The sequence below is a fragment of the Corvus hawaiiensis genome, chromosome 11 (genome assembly GCF_020740725.1).
Source record: "Corvus hawaiiensis isolate bCorHaw1 chromosome 11, bCorHaw1.pri.cur, whole genome shotgun sequence".
NCBI classification, from domain to species: domain Eukaryota; kingdom Metazoa; phylum Chordata; class Aves; order Passeriformes; family Corvidae; genus Corvus; species Corvus hawaiiensis.
Window position 1 is genome coordinate 23674647 of NC_063223.1, and position 22017 is coordinate 23696663.

Sequence of the window (22017 nt, forward strand, 5' to 3'; positions counted from 1 at the left end):
CAAAGTAGCCCTTAAGGTCAGCAGTGTGTCAAAGTCCCTTTACAGCAAGCACCAGTGCATCTCCAAGGCTTCATGGGCAGTGACCCTTGGAACTCCCAAAATGACACAAAATCGAGGATTAACCCAAAGACACCCAGTCTTTGAACGGATGAGTCCTGTTTAACTCCAGATCCCTAAACAAGGTAAGCAGAAAAACTGCTATTTTGAAAGCAGGTGAAAATGTTAAAAATCCTGGTGCAAATACCCAGAAAAATTTAACCATGAGAGGCCAGAGCCCAGGAGGGGTTGATCGGCAGCCACGGGAGGGCAACAACCAAAGGGCGCTTCTGGAAGGAAGAACAATGCATTAACTACAAGAAAAACAGCAGCATTCTTCTCTCAGATTTTATTTCAATTTAATTTCCAGCTTCACCCCATTAAAAAAAGAAATCCATTAATTTCTACAGGATTCAAGAAGATGTACATTCAGAGAAATTACTACAGAGAAATTACTGCAGGACACAGGACGTGTGAAGTGCAGCAAACTGATTCTTGGCAGCACAGCCAAGGCATGGCATAACATGGAGTAGCATCTGTGCACATAGAACGGCAGGGAAAAGCATCCACAGTGGCACATTTTTGACCAAATATGTTTTTCAGTTTATTACAGTACAATAAAAATAAAGACAAATGAAAGAAACAAAAGGAGTAACTTTGCCTTGGCAAAGGCACTTTTAACTGCAAACTCCATCCAGCAGCTGTAAAACAGCCCAGTGCATCCCAGAATGAATCATCACTTCATTCCCACTCCAGCTCATCAGGCATATCATCCTTCACCAAGTCCTTTAAATAGCAGTCTGGCTTTAAATGGAATTGTGCAAATTCATTCTAGGATCTGTCACTTTGCTTCCCAGCTCTCTGCACACAGACAGTCCCGTCACTCGGCCTTAACCATCTTCATCGCTCAAGCCGGTACCTGCACATCAGCCTAGGGTGATCCCACTGGACAGCTCTTGTCCTGGGATTGAGACAGCCCTGACACTACCACCAGGACAATCAGAGGCACTTCAGCTTTACTTTAAATCAAAATGCCCATTCATTAAAAATACAACCAGGGAAGGAAGATGATTTTTTGCTAGATAGCAGGAGGCCTTAGGGCTGAAGAACCTGGAGCTCATCCCCCATTCCCTTCCCCTCAGGATTCATGCACAAATCACTCAGCGGCAAAGGGGGACAGTCCCTGGTGGAAAGCAGCACAAGCTGAGCAGGCAGGAGCCAATGGCTCGATGACCTGCACAACCCACCCTCATCTCCTTCCCGAGGGGCACATCCAGCTCTCCAGGAGAGCATCCCTGCCTAGGTTGCTTCTCCTTAGCTCCTGTACAGTTCCTGCCTGCAGCATGAGAACCATGGTGTTCACAAGGATGGCCTCTACCCTCTGCATGGAAGCACCTACAACCCAGCCAGGACAACCTCCCTGCACAAAGAGTGAAGCACGTTTATAAATCAATACCAGCACAGTTTCAGCAGCAAAGGCCAAGCTATTTTTTACTTGCCAGGGAAACCAGAATTCTGCAGCTCAGCAGCTTCATCCAAAACCCTGTTTGATTTATTCCCAAGTCCATAACACTGTTTGCCCACAAGGACCTGACTCCTCTGCAGGTGCACACGTGCTTCCTCCAGGAGCTGAAAATGGAATTATCACTATCCATATGTGCTGCATAGATGTGCCTGCAGAGAAGCAAGCTCCTGAAAGAAAAATATTCCAAGAAAAAGAATGTCTCCCAACCAATGCACATGCCAAGTTTATAGGCAGCCTGACTTTCACTGTTCAAATTAATAACTGGCACTAATGAAGGAAGAGATTATTTTCTATTCTTTGCTGTTAGGTCTTTCACACTAGGATGAACCAAGACTCATTTTTTCTTTCTCCTTCCAGCTCTAACCCATAGCTCATTCTGGATAATCTTTTTCCCTGAGAGACATCCTCATCTCAGGCTACCTCAGGAAGGGAGGAAATATAGCCCTAGCCATAGTAAACTTTCCTGTACCATACTGGGAAGGAATTGTTCCCTGTAAGGGTAAGGAGGTCCTGGCTCAGGTTGCCCAGAGAAGCTGTTGCTGCCCTAGCCCTGGAAGTGTCCTTTGGAAGCTCTCTAATAGTTAAATGTCTTTCTTATATTGTGGTGCTCAGAATTACCCCCAGCACTCGACATGAGGCCACCCCAGTGCAGAGCAGAGCGGGACAATGCCCTCCCTGGCCTGACCGGCCATGCTGGGCCTGGTGCCCCCTCCTCGCTGCCAGGGCACTGACATTCAACTTTCCACTGACCAGGACCCCCAGGTCCCTTTCCATGGTGCAGCTCTCCAGCATCTCGTTCCCCAGCCTGTCTGTACATCCAGGCTTGCCCCATGCCAGGTGCAGAATCCAGCACTTTCCCTTGTTGAACTTCACTGGGTTGGTGATTGCCCAGCCCTCCAGTTTTTCCAGGTCTCTCTGCAGAGCCTCCCATCACTTCACTGGGAACGGGAAAGCTAAATAAATCTGGAACATTTTCTTGGTAGTCTGAAGTGCTTCACGTCAGACATTCCAGTCCCTGGAACACCCCATGGGCTGAGAACCAGCCTGCACCAGCTTCAGGGCATTCAAACCAGGGCCAGCAGCTGAGTGTGATCAGGAACAAGGCAGGCTGGGATGAGGCACCAACAGGGAATCAGAAGTCACAGTGAATACAAGGCAGACATAAAGGGAACTGGCCCCCATAAACTTTTCACAGGTGCCAGTGCCCACCTGAGCTCAGGCAGTGACTATAAAGGATCTAGACAAAACAGACAGTTCTGAGACAGAGATCCATTTCTTAGTAAGGCTTTGAGTGCATGTGTTCAAGTGCTTTTCTTAAATTAATTCTCACAAGAGACAGGCCAGAGTTCTTCAAACAGTTGTGATCCTTCATTCCAGTAGAGAAAACACATATGCAAACATGGCTTCAGACCCACACTCACTTATGAGATCATTTTAAAGCTTGTAGTAAAAATATTTTTTTTATACAAACGATAAATACTTTAAAATAAGCATTTACAAAAATAAAACGATCCGTTCCCATAAAGAAGGACATTTATAGCTGAAATTCTGAATACATCTGGAGGCAAGGCAATTATTGATGAAGCTAGTTAATGAAATCTTTGGTATGAGTATAGGACATTAATATTTATGCACCGTTGGCTTCCTTTGGCCGGCGTACTGTACAGACAAGTGAAGAGACAGCTTTTCCTTAATTTCTTGGTATGTCTTCCAAATACAACATACAAATATTTCTAACATGTCTTCCTATGATAATAGGAGAAAAGCCCAAAATTCTCCTGGCTCTTCCTATGGCTTGTGTTTCTAAAACAGAATGATGAAAGGAAAAAGAGAAAGTGAACACAGTTAAATTTCATTTTAGCTAGGAAGCAGCACCTGCAAAAAATAATAATCAATTGAAAATAACTCTAGAGGAAAGCCCATTTCCTTAAATTTGTAGAAATCAACTGCCAAGAGAGGCAAACAATGAACCTGTTCAGTTTCATTGCTGCAAGTTCAGACAGGAAGAGGAGATTGGTTAGGGAAGGGGGCAGCTTCACACTGGATGAGCACAGCACTGGATGGTGTGGAGCAGTTGACTGTCAGGTGGCAGGCAGAGCCAACACCCAGAGCCAGCAGCATGGGGACAGCTGTAGCTGCTGGGACTCAGCAAATCCAGCCAGCATCCTCCAGCCCTGGCACTGGTCAGGCTTCCACCAGCTCCCAAGGGGTGTGGGAGCCAGAAGGTTTTGGGTCTGTCTCATGACTGCTGGGCATCATGACCCATTGCTATAGCAACAGGAACTCAGGTGACTACGGTCTTTAAAAAGAGCCCCTATTTGTGGCATCTTTTTTAGGCAAAATTATCTATACCTCAGCATGTCTGCTGTGCAATTTGTATCCTGAGCTCATTAATGAATGATGACACCTTGTCCCACCCTGTTCAGCAGACCTGTCAGATGACAAGCCCAGCTCACTCCATCCCTGCTGAGGGAAGGCAGCCAAGAGAAGCCCCTGAGTAGCTCACCCGAGTTACAGCAATACCAGAACAGGGCCAGTCCTGCAGCCACGCTGAAACAGGCCAGGAAAAACACTGGGCCTAGAGAAAACGGGAAGGAAACACATTAACACAGAACAGGGCAGCAGAAGTTTAGCTCAGTTCATAAATTACCAATTGCTATCAATATGCATAATTAAGCATATTCAAATGAAGCTAACACATTCACAATTCTGTATGTTCTGTAGCTAATGTACTATGAAGCACATTTACTAGACTGCAATTAATTTTTACTTCAGTTGCTTTGCCACCATTCCCTGTTCCCCTCTGCTCATCTAGCTACAGCCTACGGACTTTAAGGAAAAGTTTCCTTAGATGTTTCCTCACTAAAACTTCATGCAACCCACCCTTTAAACACTAAACAAACACGCCCCAGGCTGTTGGCCTCCCCCACAGCCAGGCACTTCACTCCATACATGGTCCCAGGCCCTGCTCAGGGGAAGAGGCTGCAGCCCTAGGAGGCACATTTTTAGGGTTTTTTTCATTCCCCACAGATTTCCCACAAACTCCACTTTCTGGCAAGAGCAAATATTCTTGTTTGTGTTTACAATTATCCTGGGGGCTGAGATAAAGAGCCACATGTGCACCTAAGCCAAATCTCCTGGAAACTGCCTGCCTCGAATTACACACAGCTTAAGTGATGGTCAGTACTGATGTTCAATAAAACCTTTCTAATTCATACTTATCCACTGACAAAACAGCACAAAGATTTATAACTGCTTCTTTATTACCTAATATTCTATTTGTATTAACTATCTCACTAGAAACAGAGATAGAATTAATCTGCACCTCTATTTGTAGTCACTATTTCACAAGAAACAGAGACACAATTAAATGACACCTATCAATTTAAGGACAAGTGTAGTGCCTCAATAAATTCCTGGAGCTGACTGTGTGGACAAGGACACTGGAGAAACAGCAAAGGGGCAAGGATTTGGTTGCTCCTTGGCATGTAACCTCCAAAGGAGGGTGGCTAGTGGCCAAACAATCTCTAGTCTCAGGCCAGCTCAGAAAAAAAAAAAAAGTAATAAGTAAAAATAAAATAAAGTATTACTTCGTTTTCTTATTTCCAAGCACCTTCTCTGTTCATCCTGTGCTGTTATGCTGCCAACAGCAACAGCAATGTTGAAAGTCTGAACAGCAATTTGGTTCAATATTCAGAGAAACACCACCATCACAGACAAAAATATACATCGAGTTAAACAGTGTTTCTGCTCCTTATTTCAGTTTTCTCTCAGGAAACTGGAAAAAAAAGCATAATTCATAGAAGGTGTTTTGAATCGTTCATTATTGTATCTAAATCTCTAAATAAAATATTAAACTTAAATGATACAATAGTTCATTATAAATTGTGAGAAGTCTTCATCTTTCTTTCAGATCTTCCTTTTCAAAATATCCTACTGCGAATAAAATATTTGTCTTTATAATCTGGCAGTGAACAGAGGAAGGTGAAAATAATTAATATGTTTTCCTAAGGAAAATATATTTAAGCTTTTCCTTCCTTTCTGTCATTGCTTTCAAACAATTTCTAATTAAATTGAGAGCTTAAAAAAATTGAAAAAAATGTGAAAGTTGTATCAGAAAGTAATTGATGGCCTTATGCAAAAGACAGCAGCAGCTGAATAGACTCTTCAAGCATTGAAGAAATCACAGAAAATTAAGAGTTTAGCTGTAATAGTGTAAGTAATACCATTGTAAATATTGATTAAACTCTACAGTCTCTTCAATTTCCTGGCACTGGTTTCCTCAACAGTAGCTCAGTACATTTTCCTCCATTAATTCTCCTTAACTTGTGACAGTAAAGACATCATAAGCCAAAGTAGTTGTTACATGAAGTGCAAATTACATGATATAATAAATTGCATCATAATCTGCAAAGCCATTCCATCCGGTGACACTGTATGATTTATTTACCCCTGTCATTTAGCATATATTGCTCCTTGTCAGTGTCTATCTCTGTGGAATCTGGGGTTTCTAGAAATAAAAGCAACACATGAAAAGTTAGTACTCAGCTCAAGCAAACAAACAAACATAATCAGCACATGCAAAATGGTGCAAAACAACACATTTCAGAAAAATATCCAATATTGCCATAAAGTATTAAGCCCTCCAATGGTAAATCATTGCTAGAGTTAAAGCTGGACTGATCGAAAGACATAGGTACAGAGTCATCTGAATGCAACTACAAACAACCCACCCATGAAGCCCCACCTCTGATCTGCTTAAGCACTGACCACATAAATAACATTACACTTGTTTCCCAAGTTAGGAAAGCAGGAGATAATCCTTTCACAATGCCAGCAATTTTCATTGTAATAAATACAAACTATTCGTTAACAGATGCACTAATCTGAAAATACCTCTATAATTTAACATATCGCCATTCTTTTTCTTGAGCAAATCTCTGGCATTGATGTATTTAGCAGGTAAAGCACATAGAAAAAACTTCTTGGTGGAGATTATTTACTAAACGCAGGTCTCAGCTGAAGACATGCCCAGCTTCTTTAAAACTCTGGAGGTTCTCTATGCCAACATTTGGCACAAGTAATTTTGACCTCTATCTTTCTGCAAATTCTAGTAGAAAAGGAGGCTGGCCTTAAGACAAGGTGTTCCGTAGTTTCCACTCTGGGCAGAAAGACCCGTTCAGAGCTGCCTTTGCCACATGGATGTGGAGATCACGCTGTCTGCAGAAGGGGCATGCACAGCTGTCACCAGACATGGCATAGGAGTGACTTTCCATAACACATCCCCAATCTGCAAAACAACTGTTTTCAGCCAAACCTTTTTGCAGTCACAGAATCACAGAATCATATAGGTTGGAAAAGACCTCTGAGATCACCAAGTCCAACCATCAAAGGGTTAAGAGGGTTAAAAAAGGAAAGGAAAAAAAGTAAGAGCTCTGAATCTGGCTGCCAAGAGGGAAGAATTTAAGACTGATCAGTTTCAACTGCTCTCCTTCCACATGACACCTGGATCTAGGAGAGGTACCTCAAAAACTGCCCTGTCCACCCAGGCAGCAACAGCGGAACATCCATCTCCCCTGCTAAGGACATCCCTCTCCGTGGCAGGACAGGCCATGGCACTGGAGCACGACAGAAGCATCTGGAGCACTTTGCTGTGAAGCCTGAGAGTCACTGAAGCAGCAAGGATTGCTGCAAAGCCTCTGTGAGCACTGTGTGCCCCCAGCAGCCTCACCCAGCCTGCCTCCTTGGGGTGCTGATGTCCTCCCTAGGAAATCCTCACACTGCACAGAAGAGCACAGACAAATCTCTGCCATGTCTATCGCTGCGTGTGGCTGATAGGAGCCTTTATCCTTTTAGCCTATGTCAGCACGGAGAGAAATAAAAACTTTTTCTGAGTCCCTTGGAAACTCTGGTTTGCCTCAACAGCTCCGAGGCTGCCCACACCGTGTGCCTTACCCACCCTCTAGTGGGAATGTTCAGACATTACCAGACATTTCACTGGCAATTTACACTTCAGGCAAAGAAATTTTGTTCTAGCACAAATTTTAAAGCTGTCTTAAAAATGAAAAAGAAATATTTGAAAGGATTTCCTCTTAGAAAAAATCTGTCCTATGTATAGCTGCATGTAATCTATTACAGAACTCAGTCCTGGCCATGGTTCATCCATGTCCTCATCAATAATTATTCCAACTGTTTGTAATGCTGCTTGTTGCAGCTCAGTCTGCATCTAGAAAAAAATCCCCATGTTAGGGATTCTCCTTTTCCTTAACATTTACAAATTCTAGCCGCAATTCTGTAAATGCTTTGTGCTAAATTTAACAACTGCTGCCAATCGTATTATAGAAAGATAGCACAGTTTGAGTTGGAAGGGACCCTAAAGACCATCCAGTTTCAACCTCCTGCCATGGGCAGAGACACCTTCCACTGACTAGGGCACTCAGGACCCCACAGACCCTGGCCTTGAAGACTCCAGGGAGCGCTTCCAAGGAGTAACATTCAAGTAACGAAATGTGCGTGTTGGAGGTCTGAAGGATAATGCCTTTAATACTGAAAATGTCCAAGTTTACTTAAATGAGAAGTTACTCCTCTTATTGATAAAGGAGCTTTTCCTGAAGAATAAAAGTGTTTGCTGTTTTAGCTTAAAAAACTGCACAGATGTTTCTTAACCATTCAATCCAGACTGCAGACATTTGTTTTAATTACAGAACTCTAAGAAGCAGCAAGCATATTAACACAGTCATCTCAATATTTATTTCTCAGGTCAACAGGAAGAAGCTGCCGAACCTCAGCACATAGCAACATTTTAACTCAGTTCTTTAAATTATCCTCATCCTTCTGAGGATGGTAACATAAAAGACTGTACCAAGGTAACAGAGCATTCAATTACTTTTGATGGTTACTGAAGTCCCTTTGCAGCAGCAGCAAAACAGTTTTCTGGTGCCACAAGGAGCTGTATGTTTAACATGAAGCACTTCTAGCACAGGTATTTGCTATGCATAGTCTGAACACGAGAAACCCTAACCCTGCCTACTCGTGGCTACCTGAGGAAAGCTCAGAGTCACCACGCAAATAATGTGCAAGGATGAGCATGCTTCTGCTCCAGCTAAAAGTGAAAACATCCCACAGACTCTATCCAAGTCTCCTTGTAAAGGTACATATTCAAAAATGGCTTGTAGAATGTGCTATTGAACATTAAAAAAGCTTCAACTCTCAAACATCAAAACAGTCTAGAAATTTTATTCTTAGTGACTACACTAAGACTTCTCAAACTGCTCTTAATTCATAAAGGCTGTCTGCTAACTTCTAGTCAGCCTGGCAGAAAAACCTGTTTCTTGAGCTCTACCAGAGTAAAAATGATAGATCCAAGACAATTTGATTGAAGAGCCTGATCCCCAAAGTGCACAATTTCTGCAAGGTGAACATCAGATCAAAGCACTGCCTTCAAGCCGCTGTGAGGCTCAATCAATTGGGATTGGGGCTCATTTGAGATTCTGAGGCAGGATAGGCCCAGACTTCCCCAGTTCAAAAAGGTTCAGGTATGGATGTGGGGTAACGCTGCAGCCTCCCTGTGCAGACAGGAAAATGGCCTTCCATCAGTTTGTGCTGGGTAGATACAAATTGCTTCTTTCAAAATGGAAGACAAAATGAAGGTAATTACAATTTTACATTACATTTTCACTGTATAAATAACAGAGGTCAACCTACAGACTTTTGGACTAATGGTTTGAATGTCACTGGAGTTTGCCTCACGTCTGTAACTTCCCCTGGCACCTGATGGAGTTTCTTACAACTAGAAATCAACTGACTAGTGAAGCATTAGAGCTGGTAGATACTTTATCAGGATTTCTTAAACTGCTACTTCCTTAGGTAAACGTGGGAGCTTTCCCTCAAGTTCCTCAAGTCATTTCAGTATGGGATGCCTGAATGTATTTCCCATACACTTGGAACAGTGTTCTTCTCTGTGTTTCTTAGGTAGGGGAAAAAAAAAAAGACCAGTACATAGCAGCAAGCATTATCCCACACTGGCAAGTCAGGCTTGAAACCTTTCCTTAAAGAAATGAGCTCCTCTGCAATACAGAATCAAATCTGTATGAGCCTCAGTCCTTCTGAAGTACATACAAGTGTATTTGGGGGGCAGCTTTACGGACATCGGTCAGGTCTGTCACTGCACAAAACAAGTCCTAAGTGATTTTAATATCACAGTCCATCTGTGCAAGGGCCTATGAATGTGTGCTTCATGTTAAACTAGACACAATGAGGAGATTTATGGAATTGAGGGGAAGCCAAGGTTCTGGGTCAGCAGACTTTTGAGCTTAACAAATTAGAGGTTTGTAATGTTTCTCCGGTTGCCTGTGCTACAAGTCAGAATAAACATAGAGAAAATAAATAAGCCATTATGTAACAATGGCTATGAAAGAGGAGCTGTGATTCATAGCAGTTATATAGCTGTCTGACATGTTGCACTTAAATTGCTTTAAAGATGTATTTCATATTTCAAAACAAGCAAAGAGTTTTGCCCACACTAATCCCAAGTAACAAGAAGTCAAATCCCCTTACAACTTTTGGAAAACTCGAGTCAGAAAGAATTAAGGTATACCCCAAAATTATTTAAGTAACTTGTTTATTTATATTATTTATAACCTGTTTAGGTTGTTTAAATGACCTACACTGCATCTGAAATGAGGTTTTACATTGGTGAGGAAATCCACAACTCAATCAACTCACAAGTCAACTTACTCAAGATTTTCCTGCTTGGCAGGTCATTAAACAGCTGTTCAGCATTGATCTGCAGAGCCCTGTAAAATTCCTGACAGTGTCTGTCTCCTTTCTTTTGGAGGTGTTTTAACAGATCTGAGAGTCTGGTATGGAGTGATGCCTTTGGATTCCTGAACTGTAAGAGAAAAGTACTCATCAGAAGAGAGACTAAAACAGAAGAGAGATTGAGAGATCAATTTTTCATCACTATGCCAGGGAGCAAAGTTATGGAGCTTCTTTGATATTTACTAGAAGAATGGGCCAAAAAAACAAGGGAAACATAAAAAGGACATACATGTACTGCACAGCACTGAGCTTCATGTGGTCAGCACTGTCTGATGGAGAGTATATTGTCTCTGCCTCCCCTCCTGCTTTTTTTTTGTCCTGATCAAGTGAAAGCCACTCTGCATTTGATGTCTTCCCTGCATCCAAGCTAACACAGTACTTGCTATTCTACAGTTTAATTCTGACAGCTGCAGATAGAAAATTTCAGCAAATCTTATAATTTGATATAAAGTTTGATGCTTTCAAGTTTGCCCTTAGCTGCCAAGTAATGATCCCCAAAAAGGCACTTTAAACTGCTTATCCTAGTCCCAATACTGAAGTGTTCATCATCCCAAGATTATATATTTCATTGTTTTTTCATTGTTTCCAGCACAATTAACTGCTGTGTACCCACTTCAACAGGCACAAATTCCCATTAATCAGGTTGGCAAGCAGCTGCAGATGAAAATACGTTTTTTCTGTAGTGCTAAATGTGATGAGTATTAGGAGACCTTACAAAGAGAAGGAAAATGCATCCCTAGCCTTATACATCAAACTGATTTCAGTTTATTTGGAAAAAATCCAAAGCCATTTCCAGCAAAGCATCATATTTCATAGAAGCACAGCGGATAACCTTTGGAGCATACTGAGTTAGGAACAATTCCTGCTTGAGGGGGACAGGAATGCCACAGATTTTACACAACACTCCTTATTCTGACAACATTCCCACAGGGTCTACAAGATACAGCTGAGATTATAAGATTCCTAAACACTCAATAGAGTTGACACGAACTTGCCTGGATGCATAAAACAGCAGTTCATTTCTGCCTAAGTGCAGAAGTCACAAATCATGTTTCACAGATTCTTTATGGATTTATTTTGAAGCTCTTGAGGAAGCGGCGAGACTTGCTCAGCTAATGATCTAACTCTGCTCTGTACCACAAAACACTAAGTGTCCCCATGGAGTTTGATTATGGCAGAATTGGACCTATTTTTCCTGATGTTAAAATACTGATACGCCAAAACCCTGTGCAGACATGAAGCCAGCAGAGGGCAAGTACAAACTATTATAAGCAGGATTGGGGAAGCTCTTAGCTGACTTTAATTTTGTCTCCACACAAGCTTAGAAGCTCTTTCTCCCTAAAAACAGCTACCCATTTTTGAGAGCTTCATGTCAGGGAGGGTGGCCTTCCTCCATACATGGTGACACCACTGCAAGACAGTACTAACTCCATCTACTTCCCACAGCTCCATACTTCTCTACCAATACTTAAAATTATTAATTGGTTGCCGAAACTGATTGAGCTAATATAGGTGATTTTGTGGACAGAGATGGATGCAGCACAGATGAGCTGGTGAGCCACTCCACACCACCTCATGTGAGGAGACAGGCACGCCAGGCATGCGGTCACAGGATGGGTGCCCTCCTGCCCACGGACTGGCTGTACGATTGCGTGCTCCTGGTCATGGCAGGGACCGTGGCATTAAGCTGCTGCTGAAGAGAGTGTTCTCTCTCATGACCAGGGAACGTGCCAGCCCTGTGACTGCTCCTCTTACATGAGATGCCAGATACAACTGGTCAGCAAGCAGGAGGTGGGGGGCAGACCAGCTGCATGTGGCACCAAGAGTAGTATCAGGAAGAGGGCAGATGGGATAGTGACCCACAAAAGCAACACAATAGTCAGAGATACAGCAAAACTCATCAAATTACCTTTTCTGCTTCTTCATTGGTAAGAATTTGGGGATAGACTCTGTTAAGCTGAAGAACAATTTTATCAACCACTTGCTCATTCAGTCGGCTAGTGCTTGTAAGGAAATACATGTCATGCTGCAGCCGATGACAATATGACTGATCTAGAGATAAAATAACACACAGAACAAACCACAGCAGTTAATTAACAAGCCATTTTAAAATTCCATAAGTTTTATTTTCCTACCAGTAATTAAATCGCTACAATAAAATTATCACCACCACCTAGTATTAGAGAGCTGAACTATGTGTTAAGGAAACACAACACTGCCATGTACTTTCAAAGACACATCCACTTGAAATTATACAAATTCGAACTCCTGGCTGGTCACTCCTACTGCCTCTCTCTTTCCAGAGGGAGAAGGTTCTAAATAATTTAGAAGTCAAGCTCAGATGGATATTTAATCAAATACAGCCCTATAGTTAATAAATCACTGAAGATAAATTTTCTATCACTTATAAAGTCAGATTATGACATTTAGGGCACCTGCAAGATGCTTCTCCCCTCCAATGGGATGCTCTGATTCTGCTCTTGGAATAACAAGGCTCACAAAAAAACTTATCATACATGACCATAAGGTGCCAGACTGTCTGCTACAGCATCTGCAGAAAAAACATCAGGGTAACAGGGACACTCTTTCTAAAGTTCTTCCTGATTTAATAGCAGTGTTCACAGGGAGTTTGTCAGAGACAATTCCTAACTTAGGCAGGGACATGCCAGACCCTGGCAGCAGCCAGGATGTCGGACAAACCTTTGCACTCCTGCTCCATATGACTGTGGTGAGGTGTGTGGTCCCTGAAAGCTGTCACTAGCCACTGGCACAACACAAACCAAAACTTTCAGGTTATATTGGTTGCCAAAAACCCCTTTGTAATTTTGGTTCTGCTTAACTATTCTTAGCATAAAAAAACCTCATGTTGCTTTCTGTACAAGGAACATCAAACAGGATTTTGTCTGTCGCAATCCCCTACATACATTTCTCCATGATCTACTTTCACTGCCCTTCTGGATAAAGCCACAGGGCCCGAAGGAGCTGCATTGCCACTTCATATTTATCACAGTAAATTAATAAATACAGCTGCATTTCAAATTTGTAGGCTGAGATCAGCCCTTCCTTGCCACGCTGCAACATGTAAGCACTCTCATCCACACCTGGGTCCTGGGAGCATAAATGCTGCCAACCACCTTAAAGTCAGGCAGGTACACATTCCCAATTAATAACTCCACTAATATTTACATAAGGACTCTTGACACTGTCTCTGACACCACTGTATCTTTATTATGGTTTCATCTGTGGTTTGTTTTCCCCTTAAAAGCCTTCTTAAGTTTATCAAGCAAACAGACAGGATCATTAAGGAGATAAATTTAAATACAACAGACAGAAAACCCAATGCAGCTCTCTGACATTCTCTGTAACACACAGAACTTGCAAACATCCACTCCAGAAACCTCAGTGGTGTCTGCTGTGCAGTGCAAACACAAGCTGCTACTTCCTGTAAAACTCCTGGGTAATTTTCATAAACATTATACAGGAAAGCTGGCAACCAAAACCTTGAAGGTTTGGATCAGACAATCAAAACCATTTGTATGTGTCCATGGCAGCTCCTTTCAGAAGTGTTGCAAGAAAAAGAGGAAGAAGTCTCTCTCAACAAAGTATTAGATTAATTTAGTTTTGGCTCTTCCCTTTCGAGAGCCCAAGAAAGGGATGTTAAGGATTTAAGGAGTCTGGCTGCAGAGAAATTGTCTGAGATGATCAGATGGCACTGGTTACCAAATGCACCACAATGAAGAGCAACTGGTCTGCTCCTCTGGGCTGGAAGGATGATAGAGGTGAAAAACAAGATGCTGCCCTCCCCTGCTACCCACTGCCATGTGCTACTGGCAAGTTACTAGAAGTCAAGAGTCTCTGACAGCACGCCAAGAGAATCATAGAATCATTAGGCTGGAAAAGAACCTTAAGACTACTGAGTCCAACCATCAATCCAGCATCACCATGTTCAGCACTAAACCATGTCCTGGAGTGCCACAACCACATATTTTTTGAACATTTCCAGGGATGGTGATTCCACCACTGCCCTGGGCAGCGTGTACCAGGCCTGGGCAACTCTTTCAATGAACAAATTTTCCTTAAGATCCAACCTAAACCTCCTCTGGTGCAACCTGAGGCCATTACCTCTCATCCTGTCGCTTGGTGCTTGGGAGAAGACTGACACCTACCTGGCTACACCCTCCTGTCAGGGAATTGTAGACTTCGGTAAATCATTTTTACTTGAAATAGCTTTTAAAAACAGAAGAGGAAAACATAGCAAAACTGCAGTGAGCAAAATATTAAAAGACATTTGATACTCGAGTGTGACATTAGGTTACACACAGTCCCAGTCCTCCAAGCTCCATACGATGGCTAAAACAACAGGGCCTTTGAGTTACCAGGATAGCCTGTGTGCTCCCCAGGTGTAATGGCACAATCCCAGCGAGCTGGATGGAGGCTGGAGGTAAAGAGCAGATTTCGCTGCCACACAACATGCAGCCAGTGTGCCAGGGTGTGAAACGTGGCACTGCCCAGCTACACCTGGACACACCAGGCTGGGGCTCCGCTCGCATCTGCTGCCCTGAGCCCCGCGCCCAGCCCAGCCCTGCCCGCGCTGTCACAGCGGCCCGGCCGAGCGGAGACCCCGCGGCGCTGCCCAGGGCCGGGCCGGTCCACGGCCCCGCGGGCGAACACCCCGACCCACGGCCGGGCCGCGCAGCCAAACCCGCGGGGCCACCGGGCCGGCGCCGAGACACCGCAACACCGGCGCTGCGGCCCCCGGGGGCTCCGGCCCGGGCCCGGGAGCGCGGCGGCGCCTCACGAAGCCGCGGAGGGTCCCCGGACCCTGCCCGTCCCGCACTCACCGGCCATGGCAGCGCCGGCCCCGCCCGGCCCGCGGGCTACCGCCTTCGGACTGCGGCCTTCGGCCTTCCTGCCAGGGCCGGGGCGGGCCCGGCCGGGGCGGCCGGCGCTGGGCACCGCCTCCCGGGCCCGGAGGCGGGGCGGGGGAAGTGCAGAGACGGCGGAAGGGAGCGCAGGGGGCGCTGGCGGCCGGAGGAGCCGGGGCGGTGCCGGGGCGGTGCCGGGGCGGTGCCGGGGCGGTGCCGGGGCGGTGCCGGGGCGGTGCCGGGGCGGTGCTGGGGCGGTGCCGGGGCGGTGCCGGGGCGGTGCCGGGGCGGTGCCGGGGCGGGCAGCCCTGCGCCCCCTTGAGCCCACACCGGGGTTTCCCATCGCCTTGACAGCTTCGAGGTAAAACAGTTCTTAAAATGTCTGTGCTCACCAGGCCGTCCAGTGCAGAAGCATGAATTTAGACTTGCACAGCGATGAGTTTTTAAACAATTAATGCATAATTAGTAAAGCCGCAATTTCCTTTTCCGGAAGTAATTTCACTGCCCAATATACCATGTCTACATCTTTACAATATGCATGTAGAATTTATATTTTCCTTGTGCTGCAGCACAGCACGCATTTAAGTGCAGCTGGACACATAAGGTACATTGGGCAGGTAGTGACTCAAGCCCAATGAGCAGGGACAACTTCTCTCATAGAAAAGGTTGCAGAGAAGCATCTAATTAATTGGGCTATTTAACTTCATGAGGGAAAAAGTACAAGCAAATCTGTGGAATGTTTGTGAGAGCCACCACTTCGAGGTATCACAGGGGGTGTAGTGTTACACCCAGCACAGCCCTGGAGATGGAGCTTGGGGCACCCCTGGGCATACCCAGACTAGTCCTGGGGCAGCATTTTGACTGGCAGAGTTACCCTGGCAGTCCTGACGCTTTCTTCTGGATCATTTCTCTCTGTGATACTGTCACCTTTGCTTTCAGAGTCTGGCCTTCCCTGCCAGGGTGCAGCTCCTAGTGTGGCACAGCTCTCCCAAGAACGCCATGTCCCACCCTGTGCCCCATCACGATGCAAGGAGCTCATCGTGAGACCTCCCCGGTGGCCGCAGCCAAAACTGTTGCATCTCACACAATTTAATGCACCTCCATTAACAAACGAGATACCTGCAGCCCCATGCTTACTCTTTAACATGTTGATCTATATCTCTGTACACAACAAAGCAGCTTCATCTCTGGAAACTGCAAGAACATGGGGAAAACACTTCACTGAAATATTTTTTGTGCTGTCAAATGCTGTGGCATTCGTGGTGCATATCCTTGAGAAGATCACTAGAGTATAAACATCCTGGGTTTATTCTATTTACCCTCTGGAATCCAGATCTTCCTAACAGAATGAAAATATTTTTTTAATTATTATTGTTGCACATGGAGGCCTTGATCACACCTGTATTGGTGTGATTTTGGCAATGTATTTTAGTAAAGAAACAGGAACCTTGTGGAAAGGAACTTGGAATTTTGTTACTCCTTTTGTCATATCTTTTAAAGACTATTTTGAATGGGGCTGAGCTACCTGGCACACTGCAAAGTGCCCCTGCCCATGGCAGGGACTTGGAACAAGATGATCTTAAAGGTCCCTTCCAACCCAAATCATTCTTGTATTCTACGATTCACTTTCATATGTTAAAATTTTTGTATATTAAAACATTACAGCAAGAGGAGTTACCTAATATTAAGAAGCACTGGGGGGAATGCTGTGCTGAGGATTTGTTTTTATGATCCTTTTATACCTCTGTGAATTCACTGCATTTTGTGCTCTGCTAAAAAGTTTCCCTGGAAACTTTTAGAAATTTTAGAAATTCTAAATTTAAAAACTTTTAGGACTTTTTAAACTACTGGAATCTAGACCACTGAACAGAAAACCTGGTCATCTTAGTGTGACACGGGCTGAAATCTCTAATATAAGTCTAAATGTGTTTCAGCACACAGTGATTCCAAGCACGGTGAGTGAAGTGGAAGTGAAAATCAATCCCTCAGGAATGCTGCGATGCACAGTACCACACTGCCTGGAGATATTTTTATCCTACAGACTCGGATAAATACACAAGAAGCAGAGGTTAAACATATCTCCTCCTCATGCCGGTGGCACGCAAGACTTTTGCAGCAGGATCGCTGTTAGGTCTGCCTTGGACAGACAGACCCTTGGGGAGCCCCACGGGCACAGCAGAGGCAGCCGCGCTCCCTGGGAGGCAAGGACCTGGCTGGGGCTGGGCGCCGAATGCCCTGCCATGGTGCAATCCGTGACATCCACAGGCCACAGCCGGATGTGGAAGCCGCATCCCGGTCGCGGTCACAGCGATGTACGCGAACAGCGAGGCGAGAAACGCGGACTTCAAACCGCTCCCGGGGCGAGCGGCGCGCTTCGAAGCCCCCGCTTCCTGACCGAGCCCAAGGCCTTTCCAAAACTGATTCATTTCAGAGTTCTGCCTCCGAATTTAGTGCCCAAGCGAAGTGATCTGTGCAACAACGTTTTATTTCCCAGCAGATTGATTTCCTGGTTAGCTAATCTCAAAAGCCAGCACTGTTTCCTCCCTCTAAACCGACCGATTTGTTTATTTGAGTGAATTATTTGACTTACTAAATATCACCCTTGTCCTGGCAACATCATCCTGTAGTGTTTTGTTTTACCTATTAACTGCTGAATGCGCTTTGTTATTTTCCCACCGCCAGAGGACTGAATCTCTTTAGCAACAAATTGAATCCAGATAGCGCGAGCAGTTCCTCTAACAAAGTCTTTCTTTGTGTTTAAGAAAATACAATAAAATATTTCTTAAAAGCTCAGATTGCGCACTAGACTCCCTTCAGCAAGTTTTAGTCAATAATTTACAAAAACAAGCTCTAAGAAGGGAAAGAAAATGTGAAGGCAGGGACGGGCTGGCCACTCCCGTCAGAGCCACTGCCCCTCTGGCTCTGAACTTCTGTTCCCACAGATTTGCACCTTTCAGACCGTTGTTTTGCCCAAATTCCTCGTTACAAGTGTGCACTTACAGCTTCTGTAGAGCATCATCCATCGGTTTCAGGGGTGGGTGTGTGCCGTGCCCGGCACACGTCCCACGCGGGGCGGCCGCAGCGCAATCCTCCTTGCCGGGAGAAGCAGAGGTCACGGGCAACTTGGAGAAGCGAAAGTAAACAGGGAGGGAGCGAGTCCGGCTGTGACAGACGGCAGAGCTCCGCCGGGAGCGATGGGCGGCTGCTTCTCCGCGCCTGGGAGTCAGAAGCAATTTGCTGGGGATTTTAGGGGACGTGCAATTAGCTCTGAAAACCAAGATGTTTGTTTACTCAAAGTTACGAAGGCTTTTTGTGTGTGTGCTAGTAATTTCTAGAGTTGCTTTGCATATAAAATAGGTTATTTTCCAGTCTTATTTATATAGTCGGAGTAGTATTATCGGTATGATTACTTTGTCGGTTAGAAGGAGATGAAGAAAAAAGTCCTCTGACTCCAAACACAAAGGCAGAAGCTGTGCTGCAAATTCCTAGGTCTTTATTCCCAACCAGTTAAGCCAAACCGTGAAATGGGAACAAAACTGACTTGGATGAAACCATCTTCCCCCAGAGGGTGGTCAGGAATTGAACAGGCTTCCCAGGGAACGGTCACAGCCCCGAGGCTGCCAGAGCTCCAGGAGCGTTTGGACAACACTCTCGGGGATGCACAGGGTGGGATTGTTGGGGTGTCTGTGGAGGGCTAGGAATTGGACTCCACAATCCCTGAGGGTCCATTTCAGCTATAATAACCTGAAGCATCCACAGGTCTGGACAGTTTTAACTTCCTGTGTATTTACCTGGTGAATTACACACCCCTGATTCTGCTCTATGACACTCTATCCTTGGAAATTTTAACAGCATTAGTAAAACAAGATGATGTATATAATGGAAAAATTGTGTATCTCTTGTTTCTGGCACAAGGGAAAAATGGGCATGTAGAATAGGTCCATGTATGCTGATCATAAGTAGTTCTGATAAGTACTGCACAGATTCTGTGTTGGCTGTTAGGTTGTACATGGGAGAACGAACAGCCAGCTTCACAAACACGTTCAGTACCGCACTTGGCTCCTTATATGATCCCTTGTAAAGCAGAAATCAAGTTTTACACATGAGAAAAAATAGTCAACTAATTATTAAAAAACCAAACAATTGAATTCTTTGAAGACAGGAAGCAAATAAAGCTGTCAGAGCATCCTCCCCTTGAAATAGGTGTGTAAATAAACAGCTGACAGATTTGGCAAACTGACATTCTGCAGAGATCTGGGAAGGGCACAAAGCAATTTTGGGTACATGTCCTCACATGGAAGTCATCCCTGTGCCAGCTCTGGGCCTCATCTGACCCCCAGAGCCAAGAATGATGGAGAGGATGGTGTGCAGCCAGCATGGGACCCACAGCCTGGGTGAAGTACTGGCTAGTACTGGGCATGGGTTAGAAGCCACTGCAGACTCCAGCTCATAGATACAACACATGTCCTGTGGGAAACACTTCTGTGAGCAGTATGCAAGCCATCAGTTTCATAAAATACACGAGGAAATGCAAGTTTTCTGTAGAAGAAATAAGAGCCTGAATCCAGATGGAACCACTGGCTGGCAAACATTGAAGGGTTACAAGGTTTTAAATGCGTGTTTTAGAGTCTCAGCTGCTTTCATCTCCTTCCTGCACAGCACTTATTTCCCTTCTGACAATAAATTATGTTTGCGTGAGCAATAAAGCTAACTCCAGGGAGTGCAGCCATCAGAACTAAGCACAGTCCCAGAGGGAGCCAAGCCACAAATCTTATACAAACAGTTTGGGTGTTGCTTCCTTATCTTGGTGTAACTTTGCTGCCTCTTGCATTAGATGCCCAAATAAATGATAGTCATGTAGTGCTCTGGCACAGAGGGTCAGTGAATTTACCTGCCTTCTGTGGTGCTTCCCATGGCTGCCAGCATCCCTGGCAGCTCAAGGGTGCACTTTGTCCCATCCAATATTACTCGGCTTTGCCTCGTGTAGAACAGGAGCCAGGCTGTCTGCTCACGTGAAGTGCTGACCCAAACATCCCAACAGGGAATTTATTTCACTTGCAGTCACATTATTGGATTTTAAAGCCACATAATAAAATTAAAACACCAGGGAACTAAATAATGAAATTCAGTGAACATAATCATAGAGATGGGAAGAGGAAGGAAATTCAAAGGAGCTGCAGAGGCAGGATCAAGGATATCTTGGCCACCCTTCACACGTGTACCTTAAGCATAATATTGCCAGTAGGACAGAACACCTCTGTCCCATGCCTATAACTCTATTTAATCCTATGTTGAGATGTATCTCCTTTGTGAAGGAATTGTTTAACCATTTGTTCGACACTTCTGGGCACTTTATAACACTTCTTAAAAACTTTCTGGAGCTGCCTGGCACAGCTGCAGCTGATGGACAGGCAACAGAGATGGTGCCAGCCCCAGGCCTAGCTCAAAGATAATGCTACACATGGGATGCAAGAGCACATAGAACCATAGAATCACAGAATGCTTTGGGTTGGAAGGGACCTTAAAGCCCATCTCGTCCACTTCCTGCCATGGGCAGAGACACCTTCCACAATCCCAGGCTGCTCCAAGCCTGTCCAGCCTGGCCTGGGACACTTCCAGGGATCCAGGGGCAGCCACAGCTGCTCTGGGCCGTGAGTTTGTGTGCCAGGGCCTCCCCACCCTCACAGCCAAGAATTTCTTCCCTGTATCTCACCTAACCCTGCCCTCTGGCAGTGGGAAGCCATTCCCCCTTGTCCCCAGTCCCTCTCCAGCTCTCCTGGAGCCCCTTTAGGCCCTGCAAGGGGCTCTGAGCTCTCCCTGGAGCCTTCCCTTCTCCAGGTGAGCACCCCCAGCTCTCCCAGCCTGGCTCCAGAGCAGAGGGGCTCCAGACCTTGGAGCACCTCTGTGGTCTCCTCTGGACTCTCTCCATCTGCTCCATGTCCTTCCTATGCTGGGGCCTCAGAGCAGGACACAGAGCTTCAGATGAGGCTCCACCAGCGCAGAGCAAGGGACAGAACCACCTCCCTTGACCTGCTGCCCACACTGCTGGGTACAGAAGCTGTCTGGGTCTTACAGAGGACTGAAAACTGCAGGCAAAGTAGTTCACAGCACAACTATGTCCTGATTAATGCTGGGTAGTATTAACTGGATGAATTGAGAACTTAATTGGGTGGAGTGATGGGAAGTACATCCATTCTCCTTTTTGCAGCACATACCAAGAAGTGTGTTGCACTTTACCTTGGTGTAATGTACATTAGAACTGAACTTATTAGAAATAAGAAAAAAGCTCTTTTGCTGCAACGTCCATGTTATTGAATTTCAAGCCCATGTTTTTGTTCTCTGCAGAGTATGGCCAGGAGAGAAGAGGGCATTTCTAGGCTTGCCAGCAAGCTACAGTAATTTGAATTTCAAAACTGAAGCTTCAGAACTGCAAGTCGTGAGAGGATACCTGATTCATACCAAGGGGATATACCATAGAACAATTACTGCAGCTTGCTATAAGGTCATGTTTCCACCCATGAGAGGGATGTGATGATACCCATTAAACAGCTGATGACAGTATTAAATAAGGCTTCAACTTGAACAAAAATAACTATACTATAAGTAGGATATACATCTATTTGCATATAAACAGTAGAAAAAGAGCCATATCAGTTACTTAACTATTCAAAAGGGACAAAACAAGGAAAAACCCCACCTTGTTTCTTCACACAATGAATAGGTTAACAATAGGAAAAGAAGGCAGGCTTTCAAAAGCTACCTCAGCCCTTT

At 44.9% G+C, this 22017-nt stretch overlaps 1 protein-coding gene across 4 annotated transcripts; it reads right to left on the reverse strand.

The window, feature by feature from the left end:
• Positions 1–370: 370 nt before the first annotated feature.
• CARD19 (caspase recruitment domain family member 19) lies at positions 371–18597 on the reverse strand. 4 transcript variants are annotated; one of them, XM_048315388.1, is made up of 6 exons: positions 18247–18597; positions 12291–12433; positions 10298–10451; positions 6012–6071; positions 4068–4139; positions 371–3364 (listed from the first exon to the last, which is right to left on the reverse strand). In XM_048315388.1, exons 1-6 carry the CDS (start codon positions 18263–18265, stop codon positions 3252–3254), a joined length of 561 nt encoding a protein of 186 aa, XP_048171345.1. In that variant the 5' UTR covers positions 18266–18597; the 3' UTR covers positions 371–3251. The 4 variants fall into 4 exon arrangements, with proteins under 4 accessions (XP_048171345.1, XP_048171346.1, XP_048171347.1 ...); XM_048315389.1 differs by lacking the exon at positions 18247–18597 and adding an exon at positions 15223–15331; XM_048315390.1 differs by lacking the exon at positions 18247–18597 and adding an exon at positions 14504–14598.
• Between the last annotated feature and the right edge of the window lie 3420 nt (positions 18598–22017).

Bases quoted from the DNA above. Each gene is read 5' to 3' on its own strand.
- CARD19 (XM_048315388.1), bottom strand. The intron at 6,072-10,297 runs GTAAGTTGACTT...TTTTATTTCTAG, and splicing joins GCCAAGCAGGAAAATCTTGA to AAACCCCAGATTCCACAGAG. The intron at 3,365-4,067 runs GTGAGCTACTCA...ATTCTGTTTTAG, and splicing joins CTGGTATTGCTGTAACTCGG to AAACACAAGCCATAGGAAGA.